This window comes from Odocoileus virginianus, chromosome 3, assembly GCF_023699985.2.
Source record: "Odocoileus virginianus isolate 20LAN1187 ecotype Illinois chromosome 3, Ovbor_1.2, whole genome shotgun sequence".
NCBI lineage: Eukaryota > Metazoa > Chordata > Mammalia > Artiodactyla > Cervidae > Odocoileus > Odocoileus virginianus.
This window is the reverse complement of record NC_069676.1, coordinates 17,519,510-17,532,722: the sequence shown is the minus strand read 5'-3', so window position 1 is coordinate 17,532,722 and position 13,213 is coordinate 17,519,510. Positions and strand designations below refer to the sequence as shown.

Below are 13,213 nucleotides of genomic sequence, written 5' to 3'. Positions count from 1 at the left end.
AACAAATCATCTGGGGACTTCTGCAGTTAGCACTCGGTACATTCACTGCTGCAGGCCCGGGGTTCAATCCCTGGTTGGGGAACTAACATCCCATAAACTGCGCAGTGTGACCAAAATTTAAAAATAAAATAGAAAAAATGAATAAGTCATCTAGCTTAAGTAGTTGTGAAAAGATATTGGGTTGGGAGCTCTCTGGCTCATTTTTTAAAATTATTTTATTTATTTGGGTGCATCAGGTCTTAGTTGTGGTACATGAGCTTAGTTGCCCTGCGGCATGTGGGATCTTAGCTCCCCAACCAGGGATCAAACCCTCCTACCCTAAATTGGAAGGCAGATTCTTAACCACTGGACTACCAGGGAAATTCCTCATTTTGATTGATTCTTTCAGACTGTTTCTGGAACTCCCATTGCTCTCAATTCACTGCAGTTTTTGCCATGTATGTGCACCATCCATTACTATTATTTACTTAGTATTATTAAGTGTGAACCTAACTTCATCCTAAAACAGGTCACCAAACTACAAATCTGGCTAAATCTAGCCCGTGGCCTGTCTTTGTAAATAAAGTTTTATGGCACACCAACACACCTATTTGTGTGCACGTCACCCATGACTGCCTTTGCTCCCTGGTTAAGACATTCTGTGACCTACAAAGCCAAAATAGGTACTCTCATATACCATAATAGGATAAACATGATACTAGAGGTGGTGCTAACAATGATACAATTCAAGCAGGATAGGAAAGTTCTGATGGGGCTACCTTAGGAGTTATGTGTACTGCCTATGGCTCCCTGTATTGGTTACCTAATGCTGCATAACAAATGATCCCCAAATTTAGCAGCTTAAACAACAGGAATCTGGGGTGGTTTCTCTGCGTTCTTGGCTTGAGTCTATCACAGATGCAGCTGAGATGTTGGCTAGGGCTGGGGTTTTATCTGAAGGCCTGACTGGGGAAGGATCCACTTCAAAGCTCACCCATGTGGTTGTTGGTAGAATTCACTTTTCACAGACTCTTAGCCAGAAGCCACCCTCAGTTTCCTGCCTGCATAGACCTCTCCAACGGCTGGCCTCCTGAGGAGGAGGGTCTCCTAGAAGTGACAGCCCATCACCATTGCTATGTTCTGGTTGGAAGCAGCTACACAGCGCCCCACACCATGTTGCAGGGGAGGTGCTCACATGTGGATGTGACCACCAGGAGGCTGGGGTCATGGGGGCTACCCATGGTGGCTGAGGCTGAAACACTCCAGGGTCTACCTGCAGACCCCTCAGGCTTTGCAAGAGTCTGTGTGTTGACGAGTGTCCCTGGCACCTGAGACCATTCTTGTATTTTGTAGGTGTTCATTGAATGTGTATGGCCTGAGTGGGTATCTCCTCATTCACTGAGGAGGAAATTGAGGCCCAGGGAACCACATGCTTCTGCCAGCTCTCTGCCGCCCTCCCCTTTCCACCGTGCTGGAATTGTTTCTTTCATTCTTATTTTTCCTGCAGGGCTTTACACTTTGTTCTCCCACCCATGTCCTGGGAACAGTTTGGCTCTCAGCCCCCAATTGCCTTGCTGGGTTTTCCAGGGTAGGGTAGGCAGAGGGACTGCATAGCAACACATTGGGGTCTGTCCTGTGTGCTGACCGTCCAGGGCCTCACCCTGCACCTACTGCCTGCCTTAAGCCTGCCTCCCCCAGACCATCTCCCCCTTTTTAGTCTCTGGAGCCTGCCCTTCCCCCCTCGCTGCTGACAGTCCCATTCCCCACGAGCTCCGTGTCTGTCATCTGGTCCTTGGGAGCTGTCAGGCCTCATCCGGAATCTCCTCCATCAACTCCCCTGGGGGCTGCCTGGCTGCCGGAGCACATCAGAGGGACCGGAGTTTGGGGGTGGCCCCCGCTCTGCTGAAGCCCCTGCCTGCCTGAGCCTGGGCTCCACAAAGAGACAAGGGGCTGCTCCTGCTTCTCGAGCTCCCTACACGCCCATGCCCTCAGGCACATGCTCCCCATTTCACAGAGTGGGTGAGGGGCAGGACCTAGCTTTGAAAGCGCAAGGCTCGGAGGCTACACCTTTGATCACCAGGACCTATAGAGTGGGAGCTTCCAGGGGCCGGTCGGTGCCTTCCCCATCCGTTTGGAGATGGGCCCTGAAGGGCCATGTCTGTTAGATTGAGAGCCCTTGAAAGCAAGTACATATTTCCCCCATCAGACTGGGTGCTTCAAAGGGCAGGATCACGCCTCCTCCATCAGACTGAAAGCTCCTTAAGTCAGAGCCATGCCTCTCCCTTCAGACTGGAAGCTTATTAACACATGCATCTATCTCCTCCATCAGACTGGGGGCTTCCCAGGGCAGGACCATGTCTCTCCCATCAGACTGTGAGCTAAGAAAGGCAGGGCTGTGTCCAGGAGATTCTGAGGGCAGAGGTCATCTGTCCTATCAGACTAGGAGCCCCTAAGTTGAGGCGACATCCCCTCCATCAGATCGGGAGATTTCAAGCCCCATCATGGGTCACCCCCACCTGGTCCCCACCTGTCCTAGTGCCTTGGCTCCCATCCCTACTGCAGGTATGGGGACCCCCAGCCATGGACCTCCTCTTGCTTCTTCCTGATGTCCCAGCCACCGTAAGCATATATTGAGCACCTACTGTGTGCCACACAAGGAAATATCATTTGGTCATAAAAAGAAATGAAACATGGGCACACAATAATTTGGATGAACTTTGAAAACGTGATGCTCAGTGAGAGAAGCCAAGGCACAAAAGGTCACACTGTGATTCCATTTATATGAAACGTCCAGAACAGGCAAACTCCAGAGACAGAGAATGGCTTGATGGTTGCCAGGGATTGGAGGTTTGGGGGGGGGGGGGGGGTCTGGGAAGAACCGGAAGTGACCTCTAATTTCAGGTGGAGATTTCTTTGGGGGGTGATGAAAATATCCTGAAATTACTGATGGTCACACAGCCTTGTGAACATACTAAAAACCCATGGAAATATAGTTTGAGTGGGTAAATTGTGGGGTATGTGAATTATATCTCAAAAATCTTTAAAGCACCCAAAACAGTGTAAGGCAGTAAGTGCTCAACAGTGGCTGGCTGTTGTCCCATTTCACAGACAGGAAAACAAAGCCAGGTCACTTAACACGAGGTCACATGGGCTGGGATTCCAGAAACAGAGCGCCACCTGGGAGGAGACCTGGAGAAACCATCTCTCGGACCCTGAGTGCTGGGGGAAGGGAAGTTCCCTCAGCCCAGGACCCCAGACCACCCACCTCCTTGCCTTTGTCCAGACAGTACCCGCCTCCTGGCTTGGCTCCCTTGCTCCCCATTCCCCTAATTAAAAGGAAAAACCCAAGAGGTTACGCGGCTGTTCAAGGTCACACTACCACAGGGTTGTGGGACCCCTAGCCCGGCTCTCCCCTTCGTCCACCGCCTCTCTCTCCCTGAGCCCCCTCCCTGCTCCTGCGGTGGGAGTTGGGGCAGCCTCAGGAGAAGCCGGCTCAAAAGCACAGGGAAGTCAAACGCCGTTTGATTCTGCCTCCAGGGCCCTTAATTGCTATTCCTGACACATACTGTAATTAGAAGGCCCCTTTCAAATATTTATACCTTAGACATCGTGTATTTATCTGACAGGGAGAGGACTCGGGTTTGATGAGATCTGTCAACAGCTCATCCTGAAGCCAGGGAATTGCCTTGCGGCTGACAGAAAACAGGACAATTACCCGCTGTGCTCCCTGGCAGTCCCCAGGGATGCTGCCTTGACGCTGAACGCTGACGTGGGGTGGGGGGTGTGAATGCTCTTTGGGGAGATTGGGGAGGACCAAATTCAACAGGTTTGTGTCCAATGACTCAGTCAAAGCAGGAAAGGGAAGGGGAGGGCATCTGGACACCCCTGCTGCTGTGAGGGACCTTGCCTTGCTGGCTCTGGACCTCAGTTTTCCCATCTGGAAAATGGGGCTAACAGTGCAGGGGAGATGGAGAATCTCTGACTCCATGAAGAGACCTGATGGGTGTTGAATGACACTCCACGCCAGGCCAACTCATGGCACCTGGGCAGAACTAAGCTGTGAGGTGTCTCTCCGTTCTCTGTTCCTCCTTGGTTTCCCCACGGGGGGTGAAAAATAAGTCATTCCCTCCTGGCAATCCTTTCCCCGCTCTCTGAGGGTTTCCTATTAGAAGCCCCATTTTTAAAATCAAGAGACATTGCCGGGGCCCCACTATTCTGAAGGGAGGGGGTGCAGCTCTAGCAGTGTTAGCTCTGACTCCAGTCTATTTCCCCTCCCTGCCAAGCTGCGGGCACCCGCCCACTCTAAGGGGCTTGGAGAAGGGAGCCTGAGGTCCTATCCTTCCTGACCACCCCTCTCTTATTCTATTAGGGGTCCCTGAATAAGCCCCTCTATGGGGAAAGAAAAAAAATGTGTCTCTTGGGACTGGTCGGCAGCTCCCTGGGCTCTCTTACTCCCCCCAAATCCTTGTGTCCTCGCCCCCAGACAGCTGCAGCTGCCAAGAGGCAGCCAAACCAGGCGAGACACCCCCTCCCCTCTCGTTTCTGCTCCCTCCCTCCCTCCACCCCCAGAAGCCACAAAGGGACAGATGCTGAAGACTCACGCCAGGCACTGATACCATCTCCCTTCCCCTGGCCAGCTGTCCCAACTCCCTTCCCCCATCCCGCAATGGGTCCCCGGGGGGAGGGGGGACAGAGGAAAGCCCTCTTGGGGGAGGGGAAGCCAGAACCCCTTCCCTTCTGTCCCCCCACTACTTCCTCCGGCGGCGGCGTCAATATCCATTTTAGCCAATGACCTCTGGAACAGTTTCCACACCCCCATTCTCCTGGTCAGTTTCGCTGCCAGACCCTGGTTCAATTTCAGCCCTCAATAGCGGTCACTCCTACCCCCTCTGCTGGTCAATTTCACCCCTTCTCGCGGTCAAGTCCAGCCCACCCCCTTTCCTGGTCAATTTCCACCTCGCCTTCCTCTCGTCTTCCCAACCTCAGCACCTCTTGCTCTGCAGAGCAAGGTCAGCGCCTGTGGGTTCCCGCCTCCCGCGCTCCTCGCTCGCTCCTGCCAGCCTCGGTCCTCCGGGTCACTGTCCAACCGCCGCGGCCTTGGCCCCAGCGACTCCCGCTGCGCATCCCCCCCACTCCCTCCGCGGGCAGCGGCTCTCCTCCCTCCCCAGAACAGCTGAAGGTCTCAGTCACCTCGGAGGGGCGCTCAGGGGGAGGGGCGGGGGCGGGGGAACCCGCGGAGGGGGAGGCGGGGAAGCCTTGACGTCCCTGCCCTGGACGCGGCCCGGGGCTGGTAGGGACTGGGGCTCCCGCCCGGCCGAGCGCCCCCTCCCCAAAGTCCCACCTCCCGGTCGCGCGCCGGCGGCGGCGGTGAAAGTCTCTCCGAAAGCGTGAAGGGGGATTGGAGGAGATTTTATTTCCCTTTGTGCCCGTGACTCGGGCCGAATCGAGGCGGCGGGGCCGGGGACCCCGGGCTTGGGGCTCCCCCCGGAGAGGCGAGGAGCGCAACAAAGGATGCTCCCCACCGGGGTCACCGTCCCCGCGGCCCAACTTTGCGCGCGGCGCCCGCTCCCCCGGGGAGCCCGCCCGCTGCGTTGAGAACCCAGGCGTCCGGGCTGAGCCAAGGCTGGGGGCGTCCGCTGGCGGCGCTGTCCCCGCCCTCGGCTCCCAGGAGGGGGATTCCAGAGCTTCCCGGAGGCGGCGGGTGGCCGCGCCGCGCACGAGACCGCTCTGCCCGCGGAAACTCCGCGCGCTTCCGCGGATGCCCCTGGCTCCGGCCGGACTACCCCGCGCTCGGCGTTCAGGGCCCCGCGCGACGCCCGCTTTCCACGCCGTCCTTCCAGAGCTGGGCTAAGGTGCAATTTTGCTCCTCCTTTCCCCTCCCTCCTCTTGTCTCCTTCTTTTTATCCCCTTTTCACCCTCCTCTGAGCGCAGCCAAAGGGCACACCTGATCTTTCTCCTCCTCCTTCCCATCCTACCTTCTCCCTGGGGACCCTGCCGAGGAAGAGGGCCCAGAAGAGGGCATGCGGGTCCCCCTCTGACAGTGGCCAGGTTTGGGGTGACACGCGTTCAGATGGCCAAGTGGCTCCGAGACTACCTGAGCTTTGGCGGTCGGAGGCCCCCTCCGCAGCCGCCCACCCCCGACTACACCGAGAGCGACATCCTGCGGGCCTACCGCGAGCAGAAGGATCTGGACTTTGAGGACCCCTACGAGGACGCCGATAGCCGCCTAGAGCCGGATTCCTCCGCGGGGCCCGGGGACTCCAAGGGCCCTGGAGACGCCAAATACGGCTCTCCAAAGCACCGGCTCATCAAGGTGGAGGCAGTCGACATTGCCAGAGCCAAGGTCTTGCTGGGAAGCCCCGGGGAAGAGGTGCGTGGCTAAGCCCCCTAAGCTGGGTGGGCCCCGGAGACTGGGTGGGGAGGGCCAGGCTGGGACGCCCACCCTGGATTTGGGGGAGCTTGTTTAGGTGTTACCCCAGGGGCAGACCAGGGCACCAGCCCACTTCCCCCAATCCCCCACCTGCTTGGCAGTTGGATGTCTGTCTCCTTTCAATGCACAGCGCTTGTTGCCCGCCTCCCTCTTCATTGGCTTTGTACCCCTTTCCTCCAGCTTCCTAAGTCCCCACTTCTGGATCCCTTCCCCCAGCTTCCCTTCCTCTTAGAAGCTGAAGGGATCTTCCTCAAACAGACCTGAGTGAGTCAGTTTCCTATGGGGCACTTCAACATCCTCACCACCGCTCTCCACCCTTCCTCTGTTACACTCCCATTTTACAGAAGTGGAAACTGAGGCTCACAGAACAAAAGTGACTGGCCCAAGGTCACATGGCTCTAGCTTGTTTAGAACTTGAACCAGACTTGCTTCCAATGCCCATACTTTTTTTTTTCCAGTATTTTTCCTAAATGATCAGAAGGTCCACCGTACACCATCAGCAGAGACAGAAAAGACTTCAGGGGGAATTATGGGAGGCTGTGTCTGGTAATGGGGCTTCCCTGGTGGCTCAGATGGTAAAGAATCTGCTTGCAATGCAGGAGATCCGGGTTCCATCCCTGGGTCGGGAAGATCCCCTGGAGAAGGAAATGACAACCCACTCCAGTGTTTTCACCTGGAAAATCCCATGGGCAGAGGAGCCTGCCTGGTAGTGGTTAATGGCACAGAGAAAGAGAGGAGGAGGCAGGGACTCGGGGAAGCAGACAACCTAGGCTCAAACCCTGCCTCTGACTTATCAGCTGTGTGACCCTGAGCAAGTCGCTTGCCCTGTATGTGCCTTGGTTCCCTCATCTGTAAAATGGGGATGAAGTACTTACTGAGTGTTGGTACTACCAGTAAATATATTTGAAGTCTTTTGGAACAGTACTGGCACCTGATAAACATTAAAATGATTGAAGGAGGGAGGTAGGGGTCAGAGGAAGAGAGCAAGGGATGATGTACTTGCAAACACTTGTGGGTGGAAAAAAACCCACTTGCTTGGACAGGGTGTATCAGATAGATCAGAGACAGCAGGCAAGAAGTGGACTGTACCCATGCTGTGCCCAGCATGGGTACCCAGAGCTAGGCTTGGTCCCCCTGAGTCCTTGACCCCCTCTCTTGCCTTTCTCTGTCCAGTCGAAAGTCGACACTGAGTACTCGGACCCCTTTGATGCCCAGCCCCATCCACCACCCCCGGATGATGGCTACATGGAGCCCTACGATGCCCAGCGGGTCATGAGTGGTGAGTGAGCAGGGCTTGGAGGGAAGGTGACAGGCTCCCAGGTGGGAGTGGGAGCTGACCAGTGTCCTTGGCCTCCCAGAACTGCCATGCAGGAGGGTGCAGCTGTATGACACCCCCTATGAGGAGCAGGACCAAGAACTGGGAGATGGGCCCCCTTCAGAGCAGAAACCTCGACAGAGTCGGCTGCCCCAGGAGGATGAGCGGCCAGCAGATGAGTATGACCAGCCCTGGGAGTGGAAGAAAGACCATATCTCCAAGGCGTTTGCAGGTGCTTCTCTTACCCTGACTTCTGAAGACCTGTGTCCCTCTAGTTTCTGCTCTGGTCATATCCACTGTTTCAACAAACAAAGTAAACCTCCATCACTTGTCACTTTGGTAGTTTGTTAATTCTCACTAAAGTGTGAATGACTGATAGTCATAAGTTTTTCTTTCCAGGAGAACCTGTATCTTCCTTGGAAATTGAAACCCCTTTAGTTAATCTATTTATTTTTATTTTATCTTATTTTATTGACTATGCCATAAGGCTTGCAGGACCTTAGTTCACAGACCAGGGATTGAACCCAGGCCTTTGGTAGTGAAAGCGTGGTCTTAACCACTGGTCCGCCAGGGAATTCCCTGAAACCCCTTTTCGAGTGCAATGGAATCTACTCATTCTGCTCACTATAGTGCAGGAATAGGCTTGGTGTCAGGACTAGATCTGGGTTTGTGTCTCTTATGTGGGCAAATGACTTTATCTCCCTGAGTCTCAGTTCTCTAACTTGTACCTATTGAGTAAGGCACTTGTAAACTGAGTGCTAAAGTACTCATTACACAGGAGCTTTGGGGAAGAGAGTAGCGTTTCTTAGAGTCAGTTCCTGAGTTGGGTAAGCTTGGACAAGTTTCTGAACCTGTTTCCTCTTCTGTAGAAAGAGGAATAATAAGATCACCTAGGGCTTCCCTTGTGGATCAGCTGGTAATGAATCCACCTGCAATGTGGGAGACCTGGGTCCGATCTCTGGGTTTGGAAGATCCCCTGGAGAAGGGAAAGGCTACCCACTCCAGTATTCTGATCTGGAGAATTCCATGGACTGTATAAGTCCATGGAGTCAGAAAGAGTCGGACACGACTGAGCAACTTCCACTTTTCACTTTCAAGCTCACCTTTAAGAAATAAAATAACTTGGTCCAGGAAGAGTTGTGCGAACGCAAATCTGCCCAAAAAGGTGTATAGTTGTGAGGGAAATTGGAGCTGGTGCCTCAGTCTACCAGTCTGTAAATCGAGGGCGATTGTTTAGCTCTGGGCTTTCCTGGTCGCTTAGAGGGCAAAGAATCTGCCAGTAATGCGGGAGACCCAGGCTTGATCCCTGGTCGGGAAGATCCTCTGGAGAAGGGAATGGCAACCCACTCCAGTATTCTTGCCTGGAGAATTCCAAGGATAGAGGAGCCTGGTGGTCTACAGTCCATGGGGTCGCAGAGAGTCGGACACGACTGAGCGACTAACACATTCTACATTCTCTATGACTTGGCCACAATCTCGCGGAACTTCCACTTGCCCCTCTAGCCATGTCCCCTGCTCTCTGATTTTTCATTGAGGGAACTGGCCACCTTCCATGCCACCAGATTCAGGAATGACCACACCCCTTTCTTCTGAAGGCTAATTGGTTGCTCAGGTACCAATCCATCCCCAACCTTAAACCCAACCCTTCTTCTTCTGGATTCTGATAGGTTGCCCTAAGCTGGCACCGCCTTCCTACTGAAATCCCATTGGCTTGCTCCTATCCCACCCTCTTGAGATAGGCGGGACTTAACCATTTTCTCTTTAAACCTTCCCCTTCAGTTCAGTTTGACAGTCCAGAGTGGGAAAGAACCTCGGGGTCAGCCAAGGAGCTCCGGAGACCCCCGCCCAGAAGCCCCCAGCCTGCAGAGCGCGTGGACCCGGCCCTGCCCCTGGAAAAACAGCCGTAAGTGAGGAAGCTGAAGATGGAAGAGCCGGGTTGAATCCCTCCCTGCCCCATACCAGTCAGATTCCTCGGACCAGGGGGACTGGAGGAACTTGGATTCACTCATTCACTTCATTCATTTCTTCAACTAATCCTCACTGGGTGACAGCGTCTGCTGTGCGCTAGACACACAGCTCGGTGCCAAGCAAAATCAGGTGTCTCCACTCCCTCTGGCATCAGATTCTGGGTTCAAATCCCTTCTCTGTAATTTTTGGCTCTGTGACCTTGGGCAAGTCACTCAACCTCTCTAAAGCTCGGACTCAACACTTCCAAGAGAGTGCCTGCCTCACACAGAATAGGGATTTCCTCCCTTTCCTTGGGTGGGGTTTATAAGCCTGAGAGAGAAGAGACAAAAATCATTCTCAACCCCAAGAGATCTTGCGGTGAAAGTGTGAGGATCAGGATTTTGACGGAGTTTCAACTTTAGGCTGGAATGAAGCTCACAAGCTGTGAAAGTCTGGGTGTTCTGTGTTCCTCTAGCCTAGATGTTCCTCAAAGAACTCCCTGAGCCCTGAGAGCCTAGCCCTGTGAGTACCAGCGTGTGTTTAGCACAGCTATTCCCAAACCTTAGGTAGGTGGTACAGGACTAGCTAATTAACACAAGCATGGTGGTATTTTCTTTCAATACAAACGACTTCTTGGTGCTCATTGGTCTTTGACACTTTGCTCCCTCTGTTTGAGCATGTTAAAGAAAAGTATTATGTAAAGAATGTACAGGTAGGTGGGGATATGTTGCTGTTGTTCAGATGCAAAGTCGTGTCTGACTCTGTGACCCCATGGACTGCAGCACTCCAGGCTTCCCTGTCCTGCACCATCTCCCAGAGTTTGCCCAAGTTCATGTCCATTGAATCGGTGATGCCATCCAACCATCTCATCCTCTGTCCTCTTCTTCTTCTGCCTTCAGTCTTTTCCAGCATCAGGGTCTTTTCCAATGAGTCAGCTGTTTGCATCAGGTGGCCAAAGCATTGAAACTTCAGCTCAGCATCAGTCCTTCCAAAGAGTATCCAGGGTTGATTTCCTTTAGCATTGACTGGTTTGATCTCCTTGCTGTCCAAGGGACTCTCAAGAGATACAGGATGCAGCAAACCTCATGAAAGTGATGTGCAAGTGATGCAAGTTGGAGGGAGGGATTGAGGACACCTGGGCACTCACCTGAGGGAGGCTGCAAAAATCAAAGTCGAGGGTACATGTTGAATTAGAGGGTGGTGGGCCTGGGTTTACCTGCCTCCCAAAGAGACCCTAAGTTCCTCTTGAGAAATCCAAGGGAATTTGTCTCCCTTGTTTGCCTGGATGTCACAAGTCCTTGAATGAGCTGTGCCTGCATCCAGCCTCAGGACGTGTTGGAAGGGGGATCGCCTTCAGGAGACATCTGTCCCCACCCCCTAGGTGGTTCCACGGCCTGCTGAGCCGGGCAGATGCCGAGAACCTCCTGTCGCTCTGCAAGGAAGGCAGCTACCTTGTGCGGCTCAGTGAGACCAGCCCCCAAGACTGCTCCCTGTCCCTCAGGTGAGACCCCAATCCTCTGGAGGGACAGAGGGTCACAGGACTGCATGCCTTCGACTGTCAAGCCTTTGACTGAATTCAGCTGGAGAAGAGGAGTGTGGCTCCAGGAGCCAGTGGGCGGGATTTCCAGGGCGAATGGACAGAGCTTTCAGGCCAGTGGGTGGGGCTTATGGGAGCCGTGGGCAGAGCTTCTAGGTCAGAAGGCGGGACTTCCAGAGAGGCTACCGGCATGGTTCTGACTGAGAATGAGCTCCCTGTCACTGGAGGTATGCAAGAAAATGGAAAGGAAGCCATACAGTAAATCTAGAACTTCAGTGAGATGAGGAACTAGGTGTCCAAGTTTCCTCTGGACTCCTCCCAGGTTTAAAAGTATATCCATTTGTGTCAATCCAGGGCCAAAATCTCAGTGGCCCTGTAGACGTTTGAGTTTGATACCCTGGTTCTACGTGCTTCTCTGCCTAAGATTCTAAGTGTGTCTGATTACAAAACGCTCCTAAGATTCTACCAGGTTTCTGAGTCTGAGATTCCTAAAAGGTCAAGATTGAAGAGGGTTTGGAAGTAGATTCATATCCTGCCTCTCCCACTTCCTAGCTGTGTGACCTCAGCTAAATCATTCAACCTCTCTGGGCCTCTGTTTCCTCATCTGTGAAACAAAGACAATAATAGCATCCAGTTTGTTGTAATACTACGATTAAAAGAGGGGGGAAAGTGAAAAAGTGTTGAGAAGAATGCCCAGCAAACAGGAAGCACTTAATTCATACTAATGATGGTAATAGAGTCATATCCAGGTTCTATGTCATTCACCTACCAGAGATGTAAAGGAAAGGGACCCTAGGGAATTCCCTGGCAGTCCAGTGGTTAGGACTCCATGGGTGAGGGTACAATCAGGGAACTAAGATCCTGCAAGCCTCATGGAAAAGCCAAAAGCAAAAAAAAAAGGGGGGGTTGGGGGGTCCCTTGATTGAGGGTAACCAGGATGGGTAGCACAAGGGGTCAGGAGGTTTGGCGAGAAAGGGCCTTCTGTGTCCTTGGGGAGGGACCTCCGACTGGGAGGAACTCCAGCCTGTCTTCACAGGGGACAAGCGCAGACGGCATCCCACAGTGGGGAACGAGTCAACAGCTTGATGCCAAGTGGCCGTTAACCAGAAATATTTGGGGATTCCTGGCTCGGGTTCCTAGGGTCCTCCAGGGAGTGACTTTGAGGTTGGAGAGTGTGGGTGGGCCTCAAGTGCTGGGTACCCCTTCTGACCTGACCCCTGTCCCCAGGAGCAGCCAGGGCTTCCTGCACCTGAAGTTCGCTCGCACCCGAGAGAACCAGTTTGTGCTGGGTCAGCACAGCGGCCCTTTCCCCAGTGTGCCGGCGCTGGTGCTCCACTACAGCTCCCGCCCGCTGCCCGTGCAGGGCGCCGAGCATCTGGCCCTCCTGTACCCGCTGGTCTCACAGACCCCCTGACCTGGAGCCTCAGCCCTGTACCCCGGGCCATGAGACCCCAGATCACTGGCTGCAAACGCTGGAGGTCTTTCCAGTCCTGGGGGAGGCTGAATGGAGAGATCTCTGCTCCTCCAGGCCCTCTTTGGCCCCCTTCTGGGTTCTAGGGCCCAGAACTGTGTCTGGAACCCCTCCTCTGGCCTGGAAAATAAATAAGTTATTGTGTGTTTCAAGTGTTCTTTCTGGGAGGGGGAGCTCAACCCCTGAAGGAAGAGGGGAGGCAGACCCGTGGAGACCTGCATCCCCAGCTCCATGTTTTTGGTGTGGAGCCAGGGTTGGAGTCTGAATGGTTCACAGGGAGGGACCAACATTCAGAGAGCTGTTGACAGGCAGGGAGAGCGAGGTATGGAGGCAGATAAAACCTGGAGACAGCAGACGTCCGCTGATTAAAAAGATGGCGAAACCGAGGGGGCGAGGCTCTAAGGCCAACCCTGCCTCCACCCCACCCCTCCTTCCTATCCTGGGCCGGTGGCCACGGGCTGATGCTGCTGCCGAAAAGGACATCTGTCCCCATGGAAACAGCAGACGTGGGGGAGGGGAGCCAGGCTCAGCTGG

The 13,213-nt window shown here is 54.0% G+C and overlaps 1 protein-coding gene across 1 annotated transcript; it reads left to right on the top strand.

The window, feature by feature from the left end:
* Positions 1-5,224: 5,224 nt before the first annotated feature.
* SHD (Src homology 2 domain containing transforming protein D) lies at positions 5,225-12,825 on the top strand. Its single transcript, XM_020895261.2, has 6 exons — positions 5,225-6,349; positions 7,583-7,688; positions 7,768-7,956; positions 9,504-9,627; positions 11,053-11,172; positions 12,436-12,825. Exons 1-6 carry the CDS (start codon positions 6,050-6,052, stop codon positions 12,620-12,622), a joined length of 1,026 nt encoding a protein of 341 aa, XP_020750920.1. The 5' UTR covers positions 5,225-6,049; the 3' UTR covers positions 12,623-12,825.
* Positions 12,826-13,213: the final 388 nt, after the last annotated feature.

Coding starts and splice junctions, on each gene's coding strand:
- SHD (XM_020895261.2), top strand. CDS start 6,050: ATGGCCAAGTGGCTCCGAGACTACCTGAGCTTTGGCGGTCGGAGGCCC. Junction 7,689..7,767: donor TGCCCAGCGGGTCATGAGTG/GTGAGTGAGCAG, acceptor TTGGCCTCCCAG/AACTGCCATGCAGGAGGGTG. Junction 7,957..9,503: donor TATCTCCAAGGCGTTTGCAG/GTGCTTCTCTTA, acceptor CTTCCCCTTCAG/TTCAGTTTGACAGTCCAGAG.